The sequence below is a fragment of the Blennius ocellaris genome, assembly GCF_963422515.1.
Source record: "Blennius ocellaris genome assembly, chromosome: 10".
NCBI classification, from domain to species: Eukaryota; Metazoa; Chordata; class Actinopteri; order Blenniiformes; family Blenniidae; genus Blennius; species Blennius ocellaris.
The window spans coordinates 8747059-8770598 of record NC_137659.1 but is presented as its reverse complement, the minus strand read 5'-3'; the positions used below and the strand labels follow the sequence as shown (position 1 = coordinate 8770598).

Genomic DNA, 23540 nt, shown 5'->3' with positions numbered 1-23540 from the left:
TGTTTTTTTTCTTGTTTGTATGTCAATGCATATAAACTCAGAGAGAAGGATCGAGGACAAACTGACGTCCATCTTAAACAATGGCTCTCACCCCCACCACGATGTCCTGGTCAACAGCAGGAGCACCTTCAGTAACGAACATCTACTACCAAAGTGCACTACAGAACACCACAGGAAATCCTACATTCCTGTAGCCATTAGACTCCCGCTTGTAAATAGCGTTTGCTGTGTTTTGTGTTAATTGAATCTTCACTGTGTATTTATATTAGTCAATGGAAAGCCTCAACATATTGATATTTAATATGACTAATTTCTGTTTATCCTGTCAAATTTTATTCTATTTTAAAAATCTATAAATACAGTTCTCTAAAAAAAATTAAATAAACAATCCATACAAACTGGTACATTATAAAGTGTTATTGGCGTTTGAATGCAGTCCCCGCCAGTGGCCTCTTGGTGGCAGCAGCGCCGGAGCAGCACGTCTCCGCCCCTCTCGCAGACGCAGAGAGGAAGAGGAGTGTGTTTAAAGTGGAGTTCTGGGCTCACTCGGTTCGGACCTCGGACAAGGAGGCATGGCGCTCTCGGTGGGGAGCGGCTTCTCAGCCACACTTTTCCTCCTTATCTGCCTCACGGAAGGACTTCTTTCAGGGGTAAGTGACGCACGGAGCGTGTTGACTGTGACTCAGCTCCGGCTGCCGTCTCCGCGGTGACGTGCGTCAGCTCCAGCTAGCGAAACCCCGGTCCGCTTCCATCCCGCAGGACGGCGTCATTCCCGGGGATTTAGCGGCGACTTTCCCGCAGCGTCGGTGCTCAGAACCGTGGCTCGTTAGCTCAAACATTCCCCTGGTTCCACCTGGCTCAGCCGGTTGTTTGTTTGTATCCCGCAGTGGGAACAAGTTTCGGGTCGTGACGGAAGTGAAATAGCCGAGCTAACTGAAACCAGTTCATCCCAGTGGAACCTGACAGTTTAAATCTGTAGGGAAAATATCCTGGTGCTTTTAGGAACAAAGTGTACAACAGACACAACCTTGCTTTGATTATATAGTGGCATTAAATGTACTGGATGTGAGAGCTAAAGCTGTCAAACATAACGTCCACGGGTCAAGCCTGGCCATTACAACATTAACTTTATGAATACTTGTTTCTTATTTTAACACTTCAGTGAAAGCCAGCATTACCATCACATCTTCAATCCGGTTCCTTACGTGAGAAACAAAGGGAAGTTTGTGCGTGCAACAGCATAAATATGAGCCACAAGTGGGGGAAAAACTGCAGTTGAACTTTGTGGGGAAACCTTACAATAACTGTAGAGGTTTCGATTTCCATCTTATTGAGCTTTATGTGGTCCCTCCAATGAAAATGAGACAAACAAACCTGATCTAAATAATCCTGTTGGTGTTCATTGGGTGATTCCTATAGTATCCAGTCTCCAGTATCCAAAAAAAAAGTAAATTTCTCCACTGTGAGATTAATAAAGGCGATCTTATCTTATCTTCTCACCCACCTTGGCACCACTTCATTCTTTCTCTCTTGTTTATCCGAGTACAAACCAGAAAGATGAGTGATTCAGGATCCCCATCAGCTGCGACAGTGGTGATGGCTATTGTCTCGGAGTTCCACAAAGTCATGCATCCGTTGCATGACACTCATAAGGTCCATGAATCCATCAATGCACATAAAGTTATCCATAGAGATGCTACTTCACATACAAATCAATAAAAGGGTCTCTTACAATGGCTTGTAAACCACCTGTTGTAGCCTAATTTCAAGGTTGCAATATGTAACATTCAAGTAAAGTTGCTTGTAATAAAGTCTTTTTTTTTTAATTGGCGTTTCATGCCTGAGTGTTTTTGTAGGAGTATTACTTGTTTTCCCTTCATACATTTTCTTGTGGTTTTTGCCATTTTACAAGTTTCCAGGCATCATAGGCCCTCTACAGGCTGGTCTGTGTTGTGATCTCTGCTTCATCAATTACCATTGATTCGATCAGAAGATAACTTTAATTTCCAAGCTTCTCATGCTACGCTTTTTTTAAATTATTATTATTCCTTGAGATCTCTGGGTCAGTGGGCTGCTGTGTGTAGCGGTTTTGCTTTCAAAATCTCTTAAACACCTGAATACAGTTAACCATTACTGCTTTGAGATAAGAAACGCACGACCACTCCACTCAAGAAAAACATTGATTGTTTGGGGGCCGCCGTGTCCGCAGAAAGGATTTCACAGAAATCTGTGATTGTGTGTTTTGTGGTGGTCCAGTTTCATATAGGTGTTGACTTTAACCTCCATTGTCTTTTTAATTTTTAGAAGTGTTGAATAGTGACACAGTTGTATTGGTAGACCAGTCTGCAGCTTCATAAGCCTGCAACTGAGGACATGGTCAGATCTGTGAACCTGAAGAATCTAGGACAAAGTGTAACACTGATCTCTCATTCAACAGTTTGTGGAGTAAGTGAATTAACTTCCTGAAGTCGGCCCCTTCCAGTGAGACCACGTGAAGGCCCCGCTGCTGAATAGACAAATAAAAACACTCCTGACTGTAGTGGAAATGTAATTGTTCTGCTAAACTCGCATTATATAAGGCTATATTCCTTTTTTTCAGTTTGTATATCTTGGGATGTCATGCGAGTTGGTGACAGATTTGACTTTATTTTCCTGTAAAACTTATAATGAATTTCAAGCATGCATGAGGTTTGTCATTTAAATATGCCATGACAATGACACCATCTAACTCTATTTACAAACTGTACACTGCTATATCCCATGCCATCTCATATATTAAAGGTAAATGGGAAAGGCGAGCAGGGGCTGAGGTTTCTGAAGAATATTATTAGATAGTTCAAGAGTAGTATAAAGGTGTAAATATGCCATGCTGGATACAATGTGTTTGACTGTGGCTAACCACAACCATATCTTCTTTATATATCCCAAATTACAAGTATTCTGAAAGGACATCAACAGCCTGACACATAGTTCGTATTTCTTTTTACCAAATGCAGAGGAGTGATGGAGCTGCTGCAAATAACAGTGGGGGCAAGTTTAAAAAAAATAAATAAATAAATACCATTAGATGGTTGTCTGATTCCACATACTCTAGATGACTGGATTGGAATTATTCTAGAGATATTGAAGTTGGGGAAAAGTGACTCAGAACCAAACAAGATAATTACTACAAAAGTGTAGTCGACCAAATTTTATTTATAGCCCCAATGAGAGCAGAATTTGATTTCACTGCTGCTTTTGTTTTGTAACCCCCCCCCCCCCCCCCCCCCAATAGTGCATCATCCACACTGATTGCAAGAGATGCACATTTTCTGGACTCAAAACTGGAAATGGTTTTATTTTAATTTCTTTTAATATTTCTACCTGTTGCACTGCGATGGCTCAGACCAACCATGACTGAAGTGTTGAGAACTCCTTTATTAAATCTTTATATTGATCATCTTGAAATGATAAACTTGCAAACAAAGTCTGCTACTGCTTTTATTAATGCAGGCAGAGAAACATTATCAGGAGCACAAACTGTGAGCACATTTATTTACAACAGAAAATACTGTGGGTAAACTACTCTGCACCATGCATAGTCGTCGGGTAAACCAATTACTGTTTTATTTATGTGCAAAGCTGCTTAGCTGCCACCAGCCCTTAGTCATAGGTGGTTTGAGTCATCCAGCATGGGATTAGCCCAGTTTGACTAAAACTGGGATGTCATGATGATATAATTATCTATATTTCTGGCCCAATGGCCTGATATCTAGAAGATAATAACGGAAGAAAACATGCATCCGAATTCCTTTATTGTCCTTGTCGTTGGAGCACAACAAAATAAAATAAAAAATGGCAGCTCTCATAGCAAACAGTACAAACAATGGAAAGTACATGATAATTGGTGCAAAGGCGTGAAAACAACAAAGATCTATAAAACTGCAAAAATAAATGGAATGGTGCATAGATAAAACACTGTACAGTCCCCAGGTGGTATTTACAGAAAAGAGGGGATAAAGGCAGCAGTTCAGGGTTTATTGGTGTTTGTGTATGGCAGATCATGATACGTTTCCACTTAACTTGGAAGCATAAGCCTTCCAGAGGTTAATAGAGTCTGAACACACTGCAAGATTTTGACTGATTTGACTGAAAAAGAACTTTGAAGAGACAAACTGGGTGTTTACTTGCAATGCGTCATCGATGTCCTGCAGCAAAGTCTGAAAGGCCTCAGTTCTTTGTGTTTTGATGCTTTTCTTCAAATGCTACAGCGCCTGGAAACACTTTTGCAGAAGTGAAATTCTTTATTTTCAGACACGCGACTCACAGGATGTGAAACACAATGCGAGGGCTAACCTGGTACATTACAAAAAAGAACAGTTGAGTTCCTTGAAGTGAGGAGTCTGATTTGAATGCTTGTGGTTGATGTATTCGATAGCTGGATGTTCTGGACGACTCAATTCAGAGAAGGTTTATGTCTGTTTGAATTGATGACCGTTGTCTCCCTTTAGGTCGGAGCCCAGCACTGCGTGTGGCATGGCGAGTGCGGGGAGTCAATAAAGGTGCCTGGAAAAAAGTACAACTGCAACTACACTGGCCCTCCCATCCCCTTGGAGCCTGATGGTTATCCGCTCCTCAAGGTACGCTGCGTCCTGCCCACACTTTGCATCCTTATTTTTGTCTGTGAATGCTCCAATACGTTTTGTTTTTTGTGTGTGTGCAGGAGCTCTGTCCCGGATACGACTACGGTAACCGGAGTGTCTGCTGCGATGTGAACCAGCTGCGAACCCTCAAAGGGAGTCTGCAGCTGCCCCTCCAGTTCCTGTCTCGGTACGCAGGTTTAAATCAATTGCCATCATCATCCTCCTTCAGTGCATCAGCAGCAGAAGGGCCATTTGTGGGTCGGGGCGGGCGGGCATGTCGATACCTTCAATTAGCTCCCCTAAAATACTAAATGTATAGAAGACATGATATGGAAGTGGTCTAAGGTGAAATGAGCCGAGCCAATTGGCAACGTTTTGAAACCCACGTTAAAGGAACACTGTGTTAGGCTCCTGCTTATAAACTGGGAGCCTGATGGCTGAAACCTTTTGCCTCTTGATCTACTTTAAGAAGTAACTCCAGGGTCGTTCAGATGGGACACGGCGCCACCAGCTCATTTACCCCGTCACGTTGGTCATTGCCCTGCTTTTTCTTGTTAACTTGCTTTTAACAGCTTTTTACACAGGATTTTATTATTCTGTGACGCGTGGATCCTCCTAACACTCTCGCCTGCTCTCAGGTGCCCCGCCTGCTTCTTCAACCTGATGAACCTCTTCTGCGAGCTGACCTGCAGCCCCCACCAGAGCCTCTTCGTCAACGCCACCAAGTTCAACGTCTCCAACGTGGTGGAGGTGCAGTACTACATCGGGCAGACGTTCACCAACGGTGAGCCTCACTGGCGAAATGTGATCGAGTGCAGCAAGAGCAGGCTTTTATTTGTCTTTGCTGAGCAAACTCTTCTCAGTCGCCTACGTAAACATGAAGTCACGCTGGGTGTTGTGTAATTCTGCAGGTCAGCGATGGTCATAGCTGTTAAATCTTTGGATCAAATATTCACTCCTACTCAAGAGGAACACAAAAGAACAAAACTCTGGAATTCTTTAGACGGATCACTTAAAATCCTGCCTTCTCAAGCTGTCTTGAAAGCTAAATTATTTGATCTGATGTCGTTGAAATAAGATCCAACTGACTGTTGCTATGCTGTGACTATTCTTATGGGGTTTCTTTTTCATTCACTCCTTTGTTTGTTCCTTGAGCCTTCATTTTTATTTCCATTACAGTAATGTTTATTGAGGGAAAGGAGTTCATTTCCTCTCCTGCACAGTTTGCTTTTATTTCTTGTAATTCTCCATTTTAGTCCTAAATTGTGCAAATCAAGAGAAAGGAAAAGGGACTGTGTCTTAAACTGATGACATGACTGATGTTAATTCTGTCTTTTTGACTTCTCTCAGCCATGTACAACGCCTGTAAAGATGTCCAGGCGCCTTCGAGTAACGTGCTGGCCTTATCTCTGCTCTGTGGCACGGAAGCGAAAGACTGCAACGCTACCATCTGGATCCAGTACATGTTCAATATCGAGAACGGACAGACCCCGTTTCCCATCATCCCCATCTTCTCAGGTGGGTTTTTATTCAGAGTGCAACCTCACATCGGGAAGTCTGGGTAAAATGGGACTCAGAATGTATAAAAGTCTGACTTTCTCCAAGTAAATATTTGGCAACTGCACCATATCACAGATTAAAACTTGTTTTTTGGGGGTTTTTTTTGGTTTTGTTTTGGTTTTTTTTCCCTAATTCTATTTTCACATTTTTTTCATCGTTGGTGAGAAATTACGAATCATTAGTGACTTCTGGACTACTCTGGGTTTTAATTTATCACAAATGCGCGAGCCAGAAAATTGCATCAACACCTCTAATGAACGCAATGCAATCCAGCACATAGACAATCTTGGATGTAAGGGCAGCACTGCAACAAAGCTCATAAAAATATGAAAAGATAAGATTTGTGAATGGCATTTCCTCCATTCTACCAAAAAACCTGCTTTAATCATAATTGCAAAGAACATTTAATATATGCAAGTCTCCAAATCAAACACTGAAGATATAGGTATTGCACGCCTTATTTGTAACGTAGCGCACTGTAAATCTGCCCCCGATTACACATTGGTTTTGGTTCAGAACATCTGAAAATGCAGTAATATACGTGTCAAAGCTTCTCAAAGCTGGCACAGAACAATGGTGGTGATTGCACAGAAGTTACTATGCTGCTTAGATAAAAATAATGCTTGTACCGGGTGGTACGGAGCATCCATCGACACACCGCCCTGGAAACTGAGCTTGCTGTGTGCAGCCACGCGCTCTCGCTCACTGTTAATGAGTACATCAGTCCTACTTTAATCATGTCTAGCATATAGCATTGCTAGTGTGTGAGAACTGAAAACAAGGAGCATGTAGCACGGCTTGGAGTGCTATATCTCATTTCACATGTTCTGAAGCAAAAAATACAAAGGTTTAGATGATGAGCTGCTCAAATGTTCTTTATACAATATGACTGAAACTCTTTCAGATCACCAGGTGTGTTTTTATTGAACTGTTACTGGTGACCGACTAAAGCTGGATTTATAGAAAATAGGACTTGTAAAATTTAGCATGGCCATTAATGGTCGGGTGATGACTTTTACATTTTCCACATCTGTTCCCCCAGATGCCCCAGTGTCGGGTTTCACTCCCATGAACAACCAGACGTTCGCCTGCACCGAGGGCCTGGAGGACGGCTCGGGTTCCTGCTCCTGTCAGGACTGCGCCGAGGCGTGCGGCCCCAAACCGGTGCCGCCTCCTCGCCCTCCGCCCTGGACCATCCTCGGTATGGACGCCATGGTGGTCATCATGTGGGTCGTCTACGTGGCCTTCCTGTTCGTCTTCATTGGCGCCCTGATGGTAGTTTGGTGTTACAGGTGATGACAAGATTGCGTTCAAGTCAAAGCCACATTGTTGTCGTATGGGGATGCATTCTGTTAATTTGTTTGTTCTTTGTGTGCAGGAAGAGGACCATCATGTCTGAGTATGGACCCATTCTGGATAGCAATAACCCGCTGTCCCTCAACAGTGACGATCCCAGCCAAGGTACGTTGCCCATGATACAACTCACTCATTTGACCATTGATTTAATTACAAACTAAAAAAAAAAACCCGACTACTCACTATTTTGCCTCCAGTGAACGCTTCATGCTGTGAAACACTGGGCGAACGCTTCGAGAACGCCCTGCGCATCCTCTTCAGCTCCTGGGGTTCCTTCTGCGTGCGCCGCCCCTTCCTGGTCATCCTGAGCAGCTTCGTCCTGGTGGCGGCCGCGTCCGGTGGCCTGGCCTTCATGCGCATCACCACCAACCCCGTGGACCTGTGGTCGTCCCCCAGCAGCCAGGCTCGCCAGGAGAAGGACTACTTCGACAGCCACTTCGGGCCCTTCTTCAGAACAGCCCAGCTCATCATCACCACGCCGCGCACCGACAATTTCACCTACTCGCCGTACCTCGGCGGGTCAGACGTCCCATTCAAAGCCATCCTAGGCAAGGAGCTGCTTCATCAGGTGGGTATACCCGGATCTCGCCGTAGTGGTAATTTGCTGCTCGTTAACTAGTCAATATCGGGGTTTTCTCCAAGTCGATGAATTTCAAAGGCAACAGGGAAGTTCAGAGCAGTGCAATATTGTGTAAAATAACAAATTTCAAAACGAGAACACACGGGTTGGGAATATGACAGAATAATTTATTTAAGTCTTGAACTCGAGTCGAGGGGCTCCAGGTTCCAATCCTGCTTGTAGCAGAAAGTTTTTCAGAATGCATATTGAAGCCAATTAAAAAATGATGACCTCAAGATGATATTGATTCTTTTAAAATCAAGACTCTGGTTGACAATTAAACACAATTCTGATTTTTGGGGTTCAGTTAAAGGTGGAGTATTTTAATAAGGACCATCTATATGGCTTGAAAATCTGAACTGAAATGATGACCTGTTTGTATACATTTATATTATGAGAAAAAAACAATCAAGTCAGTTCTTATTTATGAGTTGCTTGATGTAAAAAAAAAAAAAAGTTGTACACTTGGGGAACCTGTAAGGAAATAAACAAATTGTAAACCTTGCATGTAAAGATCGGCTGTTGATTTAAAAACTCCATTAGACCTTTCTTTTTTTTTTATATATTCCATCGTCTCTGTTCAGGTGCTGGACCTGCAGCTCGCCATCGAAGGCCTTGTGGCCACATACGAGGGTGAAAACGTCACCCTGAAGGACGTCTGCCTGGCTCCGTTGGCCCCGTACAACAACAACTGCACCATCCTCAGCATCCTCAACTACTTCCAGAACAGCCACGCCGTGCTGGATCATGAAATCGGGGACGAGTTCTATGTCTACGTGGACTTTCACAGCCACTTCCTCTACTGCGTCAGGTGAATTTTAGTTTGCTCCGTTATTTGTGTGCCGATGACTAAAACGCACGTCGTCGAGAGACTTTTCTCTCCAGAGGTTTTTATTGTCTATTTAAAAAGTGATCAGTCTCTTTAAATAGAGCACTCCTCTCCTCCTACTTTCTTATCTGTTGGGTGTAGAATTGTTTTGGTTTCTCTTCAGGGTCAAACTATTTCTATAGCAACTTCATGTCAGTGCAGTTTAAATGGCCTCAATGATCATCAAACAGATCAAAGATCAGCTGGATGGAATGATGAATTTAAAACTTTGTTTACTTTTTGAACACTTGCTGTTTATTTTAAAGGCTCAAAGCATAAATTAACGCAGAAAAAAATCTGTTTTTGACACTGCTTAAAAAGTATTCAAAATGCCACATGCACACTTTAATATAATTTTTTTTTGTTTTGATTAGGCATTTTATTCTCAAATCTTTTTATGTAGCATGTGAAATGGCGGCACTTGCATTTATGACAATAAAGATTATTCTGATATAAGTCGCAGCTTGTTTTTGCAGTTGATACTGGAGACCCAACACTGTTTTTCCCCATTTCCCCCGCAGTGCACCAGCTTCTCTCAACGACACCACGCTCCTCCACGACCCCTGCTTAGGGACCTTTGGAGGGCCGGTGTTTCCCTGGCTGGCCCTCGGAGGTTACGATGGTACGTTCTGTTTTTGTTTCATCTGAGAATGGGGCTTTTCGATGCATTTCAATTGTGTTCAGCTTTTGAGTGAATCAATATTTCATAACCGCTCAGCTGTTATGGACATGCACACTGAATGTTCAAAATGGTTTCATGAATCAAATTCTTACTGGAGCTGTGAATTTTATGTGTGCGTATATGTATGTAAATATATAATTTGCGCTTATAAAAATAAGGGAATGCTCTACCACAATGAAGTGTAAGTCACAAAACCGTCAGAAATTTTAGTGATGGAATCTTAACGTCACCAATCTGTTTGCATACTTTGCTTCCCTCCGACAGTCCAAAGAAAAAAAGAGGGATTACCTGCAAACTCTTTAGAGCCAAGTGTCCTTCTCTGGACTCGGATCAGTTGTATTCTCGTGTGTGTGTAACACTGCAGCACTGTGAAGCTCCCAGCCTGTCCACTGTCGTTGCTTTAGAAATGTCGTGTCAAACACATTTTAAATGAGCACAATTTTATCGTGAGGAGGCTGGACTGGTAAAATGAACTATAAATTTAAACTTTCAAGTTTTTTTTTTGTTCGGGTGCAGATGGAAATGAAAATGTCCATTTTCACGAATGACTCCTAAAAATGACTACAATCTCAATATAAAGCTGAGTTTCTGAGTCATATCAGACACCAGTGAGATGGTCGGCAAGAAATGTTCTCAATGTCTACATTTCTCCAGGAACGAAAGGCGGTTTGCAGTCAAAATGAATGCATTCACTTCTCTGTTGTGGGTGGAGGAGGTTTTCAGTTCCTATGTTGAGTGAAAGTAATTTTGAATTTTTCAGAGACCAACTACAACAATGCTACGGCTCTGGTGATCACCTTCCCCCTCAACAACTACCTGAACGACTCGGTCAGGGAGGGAAAAGCTCTTGCCTGGGAGAAAGAGTGAGGCCACAGTCGCCGTCTGCAGAAATAACCGTTCCCGTGGGGGTGTAGGTGTATAAACCCGTTTGTGTTTGTATTTCAGGTTCATCAGTTTCATGAAGAACTTCGATAACGCCAACCTGACGATCGCCTTCACTTCAGAGCGGAGCGTGGAGGACGAGATCGACCGGGAGAGCGCCAGCGACATCCGCACCATAGTCATCAGCTACGCCATCATGTTCATCTACATCTCGCTGGCTCTGGGTCACATCCACAGCTTCAGGAGAATATTGGTAAGACCCCACCACCACCACCTCCATTTTCCACTTGGATTCCTCCCCCAGCTGCTTTGTCCTGAGAGATTGGGTCCCCCCCCCCCCCCCTTCTCCTTGTACAGGTGGACTCTAAGATCTCTCTGGGCATCGCCGGGATCCTGATCGTGCTCACCTCCGTGTCTTCCTCACTGGGGATCTTCAGTTACGCCGGCATCCCGCTCACGCTCATCGTGATCGAGGTCATACCTTTCCTCGTCCTGGCCGTCGGCGTGGACAACATCTTTATTATCGTGCAAACATACCAGGTAAAAGTCTTCTGACCTCTGATCAATAGACTGCCGCATGGTCACACTGATCAGGTCACGACGAACTACGCTGCATATTGATTGTCATCGTCCCTTCCGCCAGACAGCCTAAAGTTAATTAAACTTGTCAGTGACATTAAAGATTCATAAGTTTGATAAACTGTCTTTTTAAACAAGCACTCATACTGAATGTTTGTTCATTCATTCACTCACCTCCTATTGCACCATAGCTACTTTCGAGTGGTTGAGGCCATTCACATGGCAAACGCAGTTCAAAGCGGTGGTGCCCAACACATTTTAGTTCAGAAGCCACATCCAGCCCAATTTCATCTTGAGTGGGACGGACTGGTCAAGTAATTCCTTAATAACCTTTAAATGTAATCGGCTTTTTTTTTTCTTTACTTGAGTTTTGTGAAAATAGACCTTTTAATCCTGTGTTCTCTACACCACACTTGCAAAACAAAAAGACTACGATCTTGACATGAAGCACATTATTTAAAGATTGTTTAAAATATTATGGTTGTACCTAAATCCTTCATTTGTATTCCTTTTGATAGGCAATCATCCATATTTTGTCAGAACTATCAGGAATATATTAAATGGTTATAGCAGCAGGGATAGGATTAAGTTTATTTTCACCACAGCTTTTTTTAGGTTGCATAATGCATGAAATTGTGTCTATTTGTGCATGTGAATTTGTTTAAAAAAAAAAAAAAAGCTTATTTAATTCTCTGAAAACTTGTGATTTTTCGTTTTGAACAGAGAGACGAGCGGATGCCGCAGGAAGAACTTCACCAACAAATTGGACGAATCCTCGGAGACATCGCCCCGAGTTTGTTCCTGTCCTCCTTCTCGGAGACTGTGGCGTTCTTCCTGGGTAAAATCGGCTCCTGAACACGACCCCGAGCGGTGTTGTCTGCACTTCCTGCAGACGTCTGCCGTCTCGTCGTTTTGGGCGACTGAACTGACAGGCTTGTTTGCAACGCGTCTCGGTGAACGTCGCGCTGAATCTACTCTTCTCTTTTCGGAACCCCAGGAGCCCTGTCCAACATGCCTGCAGTGAGGACCTTCTCTTTGTTCGCCGGCCTGGCCGTTTTCATCGATTTCCTGTTGCAGATCAGCTGCTTTGTCAGCCTGCTGGGCTTGGATGCCAAAAGACAGGAGGTGAGAGGCTGAAAGAGTTTGGGGGGGCAGCTGACAAGGAGTAGGATTCAAAAAGTGTCAAGTTAAACTTCTGATATGTGCATTCACGAACTATACAGGAAACCTTTTAAGCTGTGTTCGCCTCATTTTAAAAGTAATACACGTTTTGTGGCTCCGTGTAAGTTTGATCTCGTGGAAAGTGACAAACATCTTTCGAGCTTGAATGTTGTAGACCTCTGGTCCAGGGTGACCTGAGCCTCGAGAAACGTCTCTTATTCTGATCTTAAAGGTAGAAACGGTCTTAACTTCCCCAATTTAAACTGGAAGCAGAATCTATTTCTAATCCGTTTTAAAACAATTGGAGCCTGATCTCATCTGGATTTATTTTGTTACATTCAAACTTCTCTGATATGCAGTAATAAACGGGGGTTTGAAGAACATCCAGCATTAACGGTTCATGTGAAGTTCAAGTTATGTTTTTTTAACAAACCACAGGAACTGAGGTACAATATGTAAAAAAAAAAGACAAACTACAACTCTGGGTACTAGTTTTCACTTCCTGACTTCTGTTAGAATAAAATGTTGGCGTGGAATCAGCCGCTTCCTCCCACATGTTGACTTTGCAAACTGTTTCCGCTGCGGTGATTAATAAGGCGTGCTCTGAATGATTCATCCTCCACATGCACGCTTCATCTGCTGTGTCGTGTGTGTTTTTTTTTTTTTTTTTTTTTAAAGGGGAATCGGCTGGACATCTTCTGCTGCGTCAAGCTGCCAGAGAGCCAGGAGACGCAGACGGAGGGCCTCCTCTTCCGCTTCTTCAAGAAGATCTACGCCCCCTTCATTCTCAAAGAGTGGGTGCGGCCCGTCGTAGTAAGTGTGCCTCCGCCCACCAGTGACACGTGTTTATCATCTGCACATAGAGACTACTGTTGTTTGTTTTGTTTATAGGTGGCAGTGTTTGTGGGAATGCTGTCCTTCAGTATTGCCACAGTGAATAAAGTGGAGGTCGGACTGGACCAGAAGTTATCCATGCCTGATGTAAGTTTTCTCTTCCCAGAAACCTGCAGACTCGTATTGCCAAGAGTGTAGAAGCTTGACGAGTTTGTCACTTCAGTAGTTCTACCCGATTGGAGCCTCTTGGTTTTGGCCCACGGGCCTTATGTTTGGCACCCCTGATCAAGATGGTTTAAAATAAGCAGCCAGAAGCCCGACTGATCGTCGTCTATAGTGGGGAAATGCAGTCTGAGGCTCGCAAGCAAACACTCACATTCTACTTCCAAAGAATGAAAGAAGTTTGAGGTAAACCAAAGAATATTAAAAAAGATGCCAACATCTCATAGGCTGACGTTTGATGCAATTGTTGGTCTAGAGCAGGGCCGTCAAACATGAAGAGGCTCCAATCCAGCATCAAACACTGAAAACATTGACCCAAATTAGCATTAACCTCAAATCCAATGTGGTAAAGGCTGCAAAGTAGATGATTAAACTTCCTCAAGTAGATGATTTTTGGACATTTCACTGCATTTCATAGGTTTGATTAAAATCTATGTTGAGATTGTGGTTGTCTTCAATACAATTATTTAAAAAAACAAAAGATAGCATTTTTCTCAGCCCAGCCCACTCCAGATGAAATTGAGCTGTATGTAACCACTGGTACGGATGAATCTCGGTCATACGTGTTGTTCCATTCAGGATTCCTATGTTCTGGAGTACTTCAAGAACTTGAGCGAGTATCTCCACACCGGTGCGCCGGTCTACTTCGTGGTGGAGGACGGTCTGAACTACAGCAGCCCCGAGGGCCAGAACGCCGTGTGCGGCGGTGTGGGCTGCAACAACGACTCCCTGGTGCAGCAGATCTACACCGCCTCGCTCATCAGCAACTAGTGAGTCGGCAGCGTGAGCAGGAACTGTGAGGAGGAGAAAGAATGATTACTCAAACTGTTTTGTCTTCTTTTCTTTCTTTCTCTCTCCAGCACGACCATCGCCTACACGCCGTCCTCCTGGCTGGACGACTACTTCGACTGGGTGAAGCCTCAGTCCACCTGCTGCCGCTTTTACAACACCTCCGGGGAATTCTGCAATGCGTCTGGTGAGATCCCACCCCCCAGCCCTTCATTTCTCCCTCAAGAAAGCTGGACTTTTAAGTGAATATCCTGACGTGTTTTCCAGTGGTGAACCCGTCCTGCGTCTCCTGCCGTCCTCTGACTCCCAGTGGGAAGCAGCGACCTCAAGGCGAGGACTTCATGCACTTCCTGCCCATGTTCCTCTCGGACAACCCCAACGCCAAGTGTGGAAAAGGGTGACTTCTTTCACTTCCACATCCTCGTTCCTGGCGTTTGGCCTCGCCGCCGCCGGCTTTCAGTTTTGTCGTGGCTCGCCGAGGTTAAAAGGTTCCCCCTTCTCTTGCAGCGGTCACGCAGCCTACGCCACCGCGGTGGATCTGTATCCCGGCAACACGGGCGTCGGCGCCACGTACTTCATGACCTACCACACCATCCTGAAGGATTCCCCCGACTTCATCGACGCTCTGAAAATGGCTCGGGTCCTGGCGGGAAACGTCAGTCAGACCATGGGGCACAAAGTGTTTGCTTATAGGTAAGTCTTGCAGGGGCCCCCGTTTCCACGACAACGTTTTCAGATGGAAAAACATCTGGTTAATTAATTAAAAAAAAAAAGTTTTCAGGAGCATCATCTGTTTAGCCAACTATCTCTAGAAAATAATTTCAGTCAAACTCACAAGGCTGAACGTCTCTTTAAAGTTGCAAGGAAGCGGCCTTTCTCGGTTTCATCCAATCTGCAGCTCAGATCTTCGGTGCTTTCAGCTTGTGGCCGCGAGTTACCTTTTTTTTTCTTTTTTCTACTAGTTTTAGCAAGTTCTGCTTCCTTTTTTCCATTTGAACTAAAATTAGATCCAGTAACTCGATCTACTCTGTTATGGAGATAAAACATGAAAAGATGCTTGTCTGTTTGTTTGTTTTTTTCTTTTTTAGGGACGAAGACTGACTGTAGAAGTATTTAAAAGAAAATGGCATTAAAAGTAGTTTAAGTTTCTGCGCAATGTGATATAAAATTTAATGCAAGGCCACTGCTTGTATCTGAAGCTTTGTTTTGAACTGAAGGTTGAAGGTCACCAGAGAAGGAAAGTGGGCCACAGATAAGCAGAGAAAACTTGGCTAATGTTTAACACTGAAGAGCCGTCGATGTCCTCTAGCCTAAAGAACAAAATGTAAAACTGTTCACTACAGTGAAGTTTTATAAGTTGGCATTGTCTATTGGCTTCACCTCAAAAAAAGTAATTGTAACATAGCAAAGATTAAGGTGCAGATTTTCCAGAAAGACGGTCGTTGCATTTTGTGGTCCGTTTACGTCAAGGGTGTCAAACTCATTCCAGTTGAGGGGCCACATCCACCCTAATCTGACCTCTGGGGGGCCCAACAAGTCAAACATCACATATTAAACTGCAGATACGGACAAATGCAAAGTCTTTCCTTCTTTTGATTCTTCTGTAACTGCAAGGATTTATATTCTGAAATATACATATTAAAGGAAATCAGATATTATTATATTTGCAAAAAAAAACCTCAGTCATCTGTATCGGGATTAAAACAATTCGTCATCATCTGGAAATTGTTTTGAGTTTACGTGTCTAAAGTATCACTTCACATAAGTTGGACTCATTGTTTTATTGTGAAAGGCGTTGCGTTATGTGACCTCCGCAGATGCATTAATGTCGGGGGTCAAATTCTGACCAAGGGTGGTTTTGAATGTCATTTTTGCCAATCGAGTGTTTTTAGATCAGCCTCTGTCAGTTTTCATTTTTATACTTCACACTTCAAAAATCACATGGCGGGCCGGATTAGATGGTCTGGTGGGCCGGTTCTGGCCCCCGGGCCGCATGTTTGACACCCCTGGTTTACGTCAAAACTGCTCCGAGCCACTGAAAACACAACTTTTTGAAAATGGCTCCCAAAATATTCACCCTACTTGGAAACCGTGTGGTTTTGAGCATTTCTGTGTACGTCTTCAAAACGTTGCAGTCTCGATGCGAAACTTTTCTAAAACGAAAGCACAAAACAAAAATGTTCTCAATCTGGCATTTTGTTTTTTTGTTTTGTGTAAATATGCATTTTCCACTGTCAGCTTTGGACTTTGGATTAGATTTAGAAAACTCGAGAAGTTTCTCGAGTATTGAGTGACTAAAGTGTGACCATCTGCCCCCCCCCCCCCCCCCCTTCCTGCAGCGTCTTCTACGTCTTCTACGAGCAGTACCTCACCATCGCCTACGACACGGCCTTGAACCTGAGCGCCTCGCTGGCGGCCATCTTCGTTGTGACGGCGGTGCTGCTGGGCTTCGAGCTGTGGTCGGCCCTGCTGGTCAGCGTCACCATCGCCATGATCCTGGTCAACATGTTCGGCGTCATGTGGCTGTGGGACATCAGCCTGAACGCCGTGTCGCTGGTCAACCTCGTCATGGTGGGGGGGAACTCGCCGTACCTCTCCGGAGGAGTGTCCCGACTGGGGGGGGGTCGTGTCGTCCAGCGTGGTGACCGCTCGGGTTGTTTGTGCTTCTCCTGCAGAGCTGCGGCATCTCGGTGGAGTTCTGCAGTCACATCGTCCGAGCGTTTTCCGTCAGCGTGAAGAAGAGCCGAGTGGAGCGCGCCGAGGAGGCCCTGGCACACATGGGCAGCTCGGTAATTTCTACTCCGAACACAAAGGATGCCGCCAACCGCCTCTACGTAGCCCCACACACACCAACAACAACAAGGCAGATTTGAGGACTGTGCCATTTTGAACCAAAGGCCTAAAAGCTAGAACTTGATTTTCATCAGTTTATTGTTTGATCTTTAAAATGGGGAACAGATTTTCATCTAATGGACAATTTACTTTATCAATCTTGTTTCAAACTGTCTCAATAGTTCTTTGGATGATTTAAGTCATAGTCATGACTAAATGGATGCATTATTATACAACGTTTCCTTAAAGATAGTGTATAAAGCTGGTTTATCGGCTTTCATATCTATGGTTTCATTAAAAATTTCAAAGAACTTTTTAACAAATTTGTAACTGATACAACACTGACATCTGAGTTGAATGATGGCATTAGCATCAAAACAGCTATGATTATTTTTATTAAACATTTCAATGCATTTCACACCAGAAAGTTTCATTAAAATTGGATTCATGTTGAGAATGTAGTCATTTTCAGTTGTAATTGTTAGTTTTTCATGAAAAACTGTCATCACATATACTCTGTGCTACAACAAAGAGAAACATGAAATTTAAAGGTTATGACACCATTTTAGACTGAAAGTGAAACCGGTCTGATCACTTCAAGATATCTTTCAATTCTCCAAAGCAGAAATGTTTGTTTTGAATCCTTCCTTAAATATGACTTTCGTTCTCAATGTGCTGTTTGTTTTTTTGTTTTTTTGTCTGCAGGTTTTCAGTGGAATCACCCTCACCAAGTTCGGGGGCATCTTGATCCTGGCGCTGTCCAAGTCCCAGATCTTCCAGGTGTTCTACTTCAGGATGTACCTGGCCATCGTGCTGCTGGGGGCGGCTCACGGCCTCATCTTCCTCCCCGTGCTGCTCAGCTACGTCGGTCAGGAAACTCTCCAGGAGTGTCGATTTTAAAGACAAGATTGTGAAAGTAGAGACTGAATGTGGTTCTCCTCTCTCTCTCTCTCTCTCTCTCTCTCTCAGGTCCATCAATGAACAAAGCCAAGGTGTTTGCTGCGAACCAGCGATACTCCGGCACAGAAAGAGAGCGACTCCTCAACTACTAACAGGAGGTTTGAGACGCAAAGGACGATATCGGTGTGTGTATGGGGGGGGGGGGAGACTGTCTCTAACACTCATCATCATGGCTCCTACTATGCATGGATTAACTCAGGAAAACACTGGAGGTGATCAGACTGTTCCCCCAGAGGACGCTTCCTCCTCCTCCTCCTCCTCCTCCTCCTCCTCTTCCTCACACTACAGGATGACTGAGACCTCTGAAGTCAAAGTGGGAGTGATCGCCTCCAGACCAGCCTCTCCTCACATCTTCACTCTGTTCACATTGGGGAAAACTCGCAAGTTTTTTTTTTTAATATAAATGTAAATGTGTATAATATATACCAGGAAAAAAATTTCTTAGAAAAAAAAAAACATCTTTTTGAAAAGTGGGACTTTTGTATAACTTTATTATGGGTGGAACGTTGATAGGGTTTGCACTGGAGCTGATGTTGGGGAAACGACAAAACGCACACACACACAAAAAAGCTAGTAAACGACAAAATATTTCCATTCTCACTGTGAGCGCAGGTTGATAGTTTTCCGCTCGTTTGATTGCGAATATCTAACAACGTCAGATTTTATTGCTCCCGTTTGCTGATCGCGGCAACTGGTGTTGAATAGCATGAAGCCTCGGAATCTCCAGCTTTGAACAAGTTCCATTTACCAGTAGGCAGGTGTCCAATATCTCATCGTCCCAGGAAGATTTTCCAAAGCTTTAGCTGCATATTTTGTTTGGGGGGGGGGGGAGCAGGTGAAGTTTGACTTGGTTTGTTTTTGTGAGTCGTCTCAAACATGTGGTTGAGTCGCTTGAATAGTTCAAAAACATCGACTTCCTACCCGAGAAGAAGCAAAACTCAATGCTACAATCAAGTATTATTGCTCGTGTAACTTTTCAAAGCTGTCATATTGTATTATATTGTGCCTAAATAGACCCGGAGAGCTCCTTGCATCCATTTCCAAGTTGTTGTTTTTTTGCCTCAAGTGTCCTTTTTCATCTCCTTAGCAGGACTGGTAATAAATATTAAAGGTACAGTATGTAATCGATAGAGGATTGAAGAATATGCTAAAATAATCCAGAATATCTTCTTTTCTAATACACACTGGATTTCTGGGTGACTCTCCACTCCCACATAGTGGACAAAGGGGGAATTGCTCCGTACCTTTTTAAAATTGGTGAATTATTGATGGTGCTAACATTCACTTTACGACTGCAGTTACTGAATAAAACCAGGTGAAGACACAGGAAGTAGCTTTCCTCGTCACTAACATCTCTGAATTGTGGACTCCAAGACGTAAGGGTACAGTGTCCAGTTTATCCTTTCTAATTTATTTTGTTAACGTTGTGTTTTTTTTTTTTTTTTTCGTTGTGTATTTTTCCTGTTGAATCAAAGCTCGGCTTTGTCTCTCTGGGGTTTAATGTCGGCGTGACGCTGCAGCTCGACTAGTTTCATCACAAGAGTGTATAAAGTGAATAAAAAGTTTGAATTCTTTCATTCTTAATTTTAACCCTAATAAAAAGGTTATTCAAAAACTACATGGTGCCTGCCTTCGTTCTTTTAGTGTTTTGGGTCTCGTGGATTGGAGCTGATCAGACAAATTAACTGCTACGGACAATTTATAGTATTGGTTAACTTCTAATGAATGTATTTGGACTGTGAGAGGGAAACTCCAGTAGCAACCACTAATGTAATAATGACTGAGGTGACGCCTGCATAAATCTGCCCATTTTTTTTTTACCGTCTTTTCTTTATTTAAATTTGTCCCTTTTCTTCTGTTCCCCCCTTTTTCTTTAATTTTTTTCCATTTTCTTTTTTGCCTCTTCATCCCCCCACGTTCATTCAGTTTTTCACATTTTCTTCTTTTCCCTTTTTATCTCCCAATTTCTTTACTTTTGGTTTCTCTATCACAAAAGTCAAGGGCCTGTTCCTGTTTGCAGCTTTTAAGTTCCTTTCTTTTCATTTTCCCCATTTCAGAATTGTTTTTCCTCACTGAAGGAATGCGAAAACTACCACCTATTAAACTTGTTTGTATATATTGCACAAACTGGAATGAAATGTATTTTTAATAAAGGCAGACTTGCATAATGGATTATTAGGTGGACAGGATTTTCTTTCATCCTACTTTAATGAAATAAGCAGCAAGTAGTCGTTAATGTCATTACATTATTTATATTTAAACTGGTTAAACCTGCTACATGTTCGTGCTGCACCTCGAAAACTGAACTTCAAACATTTTGAAACCTGCTTCATCGGGGTGCAGTTACTCGGTCTCACCACTGTGTGGCGCCTGGATCCAGCATTTTCTCGTCTGCAGTACAATTTCTGCACTGTACCAGCAGTGACCTCATTTTCCCCTTCTTTTTTTTTTCTTTTTCTTTTTTTTTTCTTTTTAAAGATTTGAAGAGCAAGAGCAGTGACTCTGTTTCCCTGCAGGTTTCCAGTCTTCCTCCACATCAGCTGAGACTCTCAGCAGAGCTGCTCGCTCTCTTTCGGCAGCTTCCTGGCTGTTTTCCACATTTCAGAGGCCGCCAGTCACTGACATCCTCTCTCTGTGTGTGTGTGTGTGTGTGTGTGTGTGTGTGTGCGAGACCCTGAGCAGAGTGTTTCCCTCCTGGTGTCTGTTGTTGTGGCTATGCTCCCGGCCCCTGTTGTCACACAAACCTCCAGGCTCATGACTTATTTATCCACTGCCGCGCCGGAGCGAGGTCTGCTACCATGAATCTGCCTCACAGATTAAAATATTAATTTCCTCATGCAGGTTGACTCGGGGATGCTGACCTGTCCGCCTCTCCGGACACGACACACCAATGGGAAGAAAACGGCCTCGATGGAGAAAACGTTTCTGGAGGTATTTGCCAACAGTTGTACGAACAAATTTAGCTGAAAATCAAACACGGAAAGGAGAGTTCTCGTTTATCTTGAGGAAGAAACGATGTTTCCGTCATAAATGTTGTCCCGTAATTCCAGTTTGTACCACAAGATGGTGTAATGAGTCCAAATCTGTCCAAACGTTTCTTCAACACATCTAAGGCCACCTTTACTTCACCTTTTCGGATAAAAAAAAAAAAGAACTGAAAACGCTTGGGCTTGTAATAAGTGACTCATGACATTTCTACATTGAGCCTAAAAGATATTTTGAAAAAGATTCTGTGCACATAAAATTAAGAGGACTAAATGTTTTTTTAACTATAATTTGGTGTCAGGAAGACGCCAAAGGACTTAATTGCAAGTTGTCAAATTTAGAATCTTAATGCATTCCATTGCTATACGAGTTATTGATTATTGATATTTGACATATTGAAATGACTCCTGGTTTGTTTACAGTGACAGTTTATGGTAATGGTTTATTGGTTTACTTTTGTTTTTCCCTTTCTAAATTGAGTAGTGACGTCTGATTTCAGTCTATTTGGGCTTTGGATTACATTCTCTCCCAGCCCTTTTTTGGAAACCAGTCGTCAGTATAATATTATATATGGTGTTTAATATCAAATATAAAACATTTGGAACATATAAGCTTTTAGTGAAATTGGTGAGTTTAACTTTTTACAACTGAACCCAGAAAAAATGGAGGAAATGGTTTTTAGCACCAAAGAATAAAGGTTAAAGGTCGACGCTCATCTGAACTCCATGATGTCAGTGAAGACAAGTTGAGGCAGAAATAATTAAATAATTATAAAACTTTGGTCATGAGAATAAATATCTCTTGCTTGTTGATGTAAAACAGCAAAACTTAGATTTTTGTTATATTGGCAGACTTGAATCTCATTTCCTCATCGTGGATGTTAGTTTGTCTCATTCTCGCTTTACAAAAAAAAAAAGTTGGTGCGTGTTCCTTAAAGAACCATGAATAAATCAGTGTGAGCAGTGTGTTTACCGTCCGGCTCTGCGTCACTGGTTTTCTGTTACTGTGGCTCCGTTGTCTCTGAAATACACTCTTGGGCTGGAACAAAGGGGATTAGGTAGCCTTGTCAAACATGGACGGAGGATCAGATTTGCAGGCCTGCAGAGTTTTCTCCTGCTGACCACAGACTTTCAAGAGGAAAATAAAAAAAAAAAAAAAAAAAAAACACACATTTGGACCCACAATCTTCATTCAGTTTTTGGTCTGTTTTGTGTTTAGATGGACGTTTGACGGTTTCCCTTCAACAGTTTCCTGTGAATCCTGGAGTCGAGCAGGTCAGTACAGTTAGACGAGAGTCAAACGTGCTGGGCCCAGAGTGGATCCCTGGGGAACGCCACAGTTCATATCATTCATAAAATGACGTTTCCACATTACACGTCTGGTTACAGAAACGCACAAACTCTCTGCCACGACACTTTGTTTACAAGCTGGAATCGGGGCAAAATCCCTGAGTCACGGTATCATGACAGGGAAAAAAAAGGGGGGAAATGCCGTTTCAGCCAAATGTTGTTATTTTAAAGGGAAGGGCGAATAGGCTGCAGCTTGCCCCAAACGGTGGTACACATATTTTCACAATGAGGGTCACTTATGGGCTCAGGAAGGCCGCTCAATAGAGCCCTTTATGAGACGCTGCGGGGGGTATTAGGCCTTCAATGGGGGGCACTAAGCCGGGCATTGCCGTGCGGCCACACTCGGGCCCGGGGGGGCTGTTTGTTTTGATGGCAGCACGAGACTGGCGTGACCGCGGGCCTTGTTTACAGTGGATGTGAGTCAGGCGGAGGACGGCGTGATGACAAAGTGACCTCTGGGAGGGCGACAGGTGCTCCAGCTCCCAGCGGAGGGATGGAGCAACATGTGGGGAAGAGATCCTCCCATCAAAAGCCCCTAAAAGATAGTGAAGGGTGGGAACATTTTCAAAAAGGAGGTAAAAGTGAAAGAAGGTGGTAAACGATGGGAAAGGGAGGAGAGGGAGAACCCTGCAAAGTTGTGTAACAACACAAAGAAGTCGGATAAAACAGGATATAATAATCTGATTAACTCGGCGACTGAAACTCGGATGAGAAAGATAAAAGTTTGAAAACTGGGGAAACATGGTTGTAATTCTGAAAACAAAAGCGTTTTGTAATAAATAGGAGCACTAGAACAATTGTGACAGACGTTTTAATCAAAATGGAAACAGGAGAGGCCGTTTTCTGTTTAGGATACAAAGAAATGAAGAGTTGATAAATAAATGCTTATTTGTAATTATAAAGTTTTTACTCATGCTGCCTAAAACTTTTATATAGCTCATCATGTTTGTTTATTTTAAATAAAAAAAATTTCCTTTTGCTGATCCTAAATGCCCCAAAAATGCATATTTAACATTAAATTAACTGCAAATGAAAAAAATAAATGTCCTAATTACTTTAATTAAATACATTTTAGAACTAATGTATTGTGGGTGTAATAGACTAATTAAGAGAATAAATGAGCTTTTAAAGCACCAGAGAGCTGCAGACCTTATATACGAGCCACACAGTGAGAAAGAAAACAAAAACTAGTCGCATTTTGATTGAACAAGCAAAGCAATTTATTTACAGTCATACACGG

At 42.9% G+C, this 23540-nt stretch overlaps 1 protein-coding gene across 2 annotated transcripts; it reads left to right on the top strand.

Annotated features, from left to right (window-relative positions):
- The first annotated feature begins 510 nt into the window (after positions 1 to 510).
- npc1 (Niemann-Pick disease, type C1) lies at positions 511 to 19584 on the top strand. 2 transcript variants are annotated; one of them, XM_080503356.1, is made up of 26 exons: positions 511 to 650; positions 4491 to 4619; positions 4703 to 4809; positions 5261 to 5406; positions 5973 to 6140; positions 7225 to 7474; positions 7561 to 7643; positions 7736 to 8106; positions 8742 to 8968; positions 9547 to 9647; positions 10468 to 10570; positions 10653 to 10842; positions 10947 to 11129; positions 11892 to 12006; positions 12166 to 12293; positions 13008 to 13142; positions 13221 to 13310; positions 13965 to 14155; positions 14246 to 14361; positions 14442 to 14571; positions 14682 to 14867; positions 16514 to 16745; positions 16850 to 16963; positions 17712 to 17874; positions 17976 to 18064; positions 18166 to 19584. In XM_080503356.1, exons 1-25 carry the CDS (start codon positions 573 to 575, stop codon positions 18056 to 18058), a joined length of 3819 nt encoding a protein of 1272 aa, XP_080359482.1. In that variant the 5' UTR covers positions 511 to 572; the 3' UTR covers positions 18059 to 18064; positions 18166 to 19584. The 2 variants fall into 2 exon arrangements, with proteins under 2 accessions (XP_080359482.1, XP_080359481.1); XM_080503355.1 differs by having other exon boundaries at positions 17976 to 19584.
- The last annotated feature ends 3956 nt before the right edge of the window (positions 19585 to 23540 follow it).

Excerpts from the sequence above, each read along its gene's own strand:
- npc1 (XM_080503356.1), top strand. The coding sequence starts at position 573 with ATGGCGCTCTCGGTGGGGAGCGGCTTCTCAGCCACACTTTTCCTCCTT. Across the intron at positions 11,130-11,891 it reads TTATCGTGCAAACATACCAG|AGAGACGAGCGGATGCCGCA; the intron begins GTAAAAGTCTTC and ends CGTTTTGAACAG. Across the intron at positions 16,964-17,711 it reads TGGCACACATGGGCAGCTCG|GTTTTCAGTGGAATCACCCT; the intron begins GTAATTTCTACT and ends TTTTGTCTGCAG.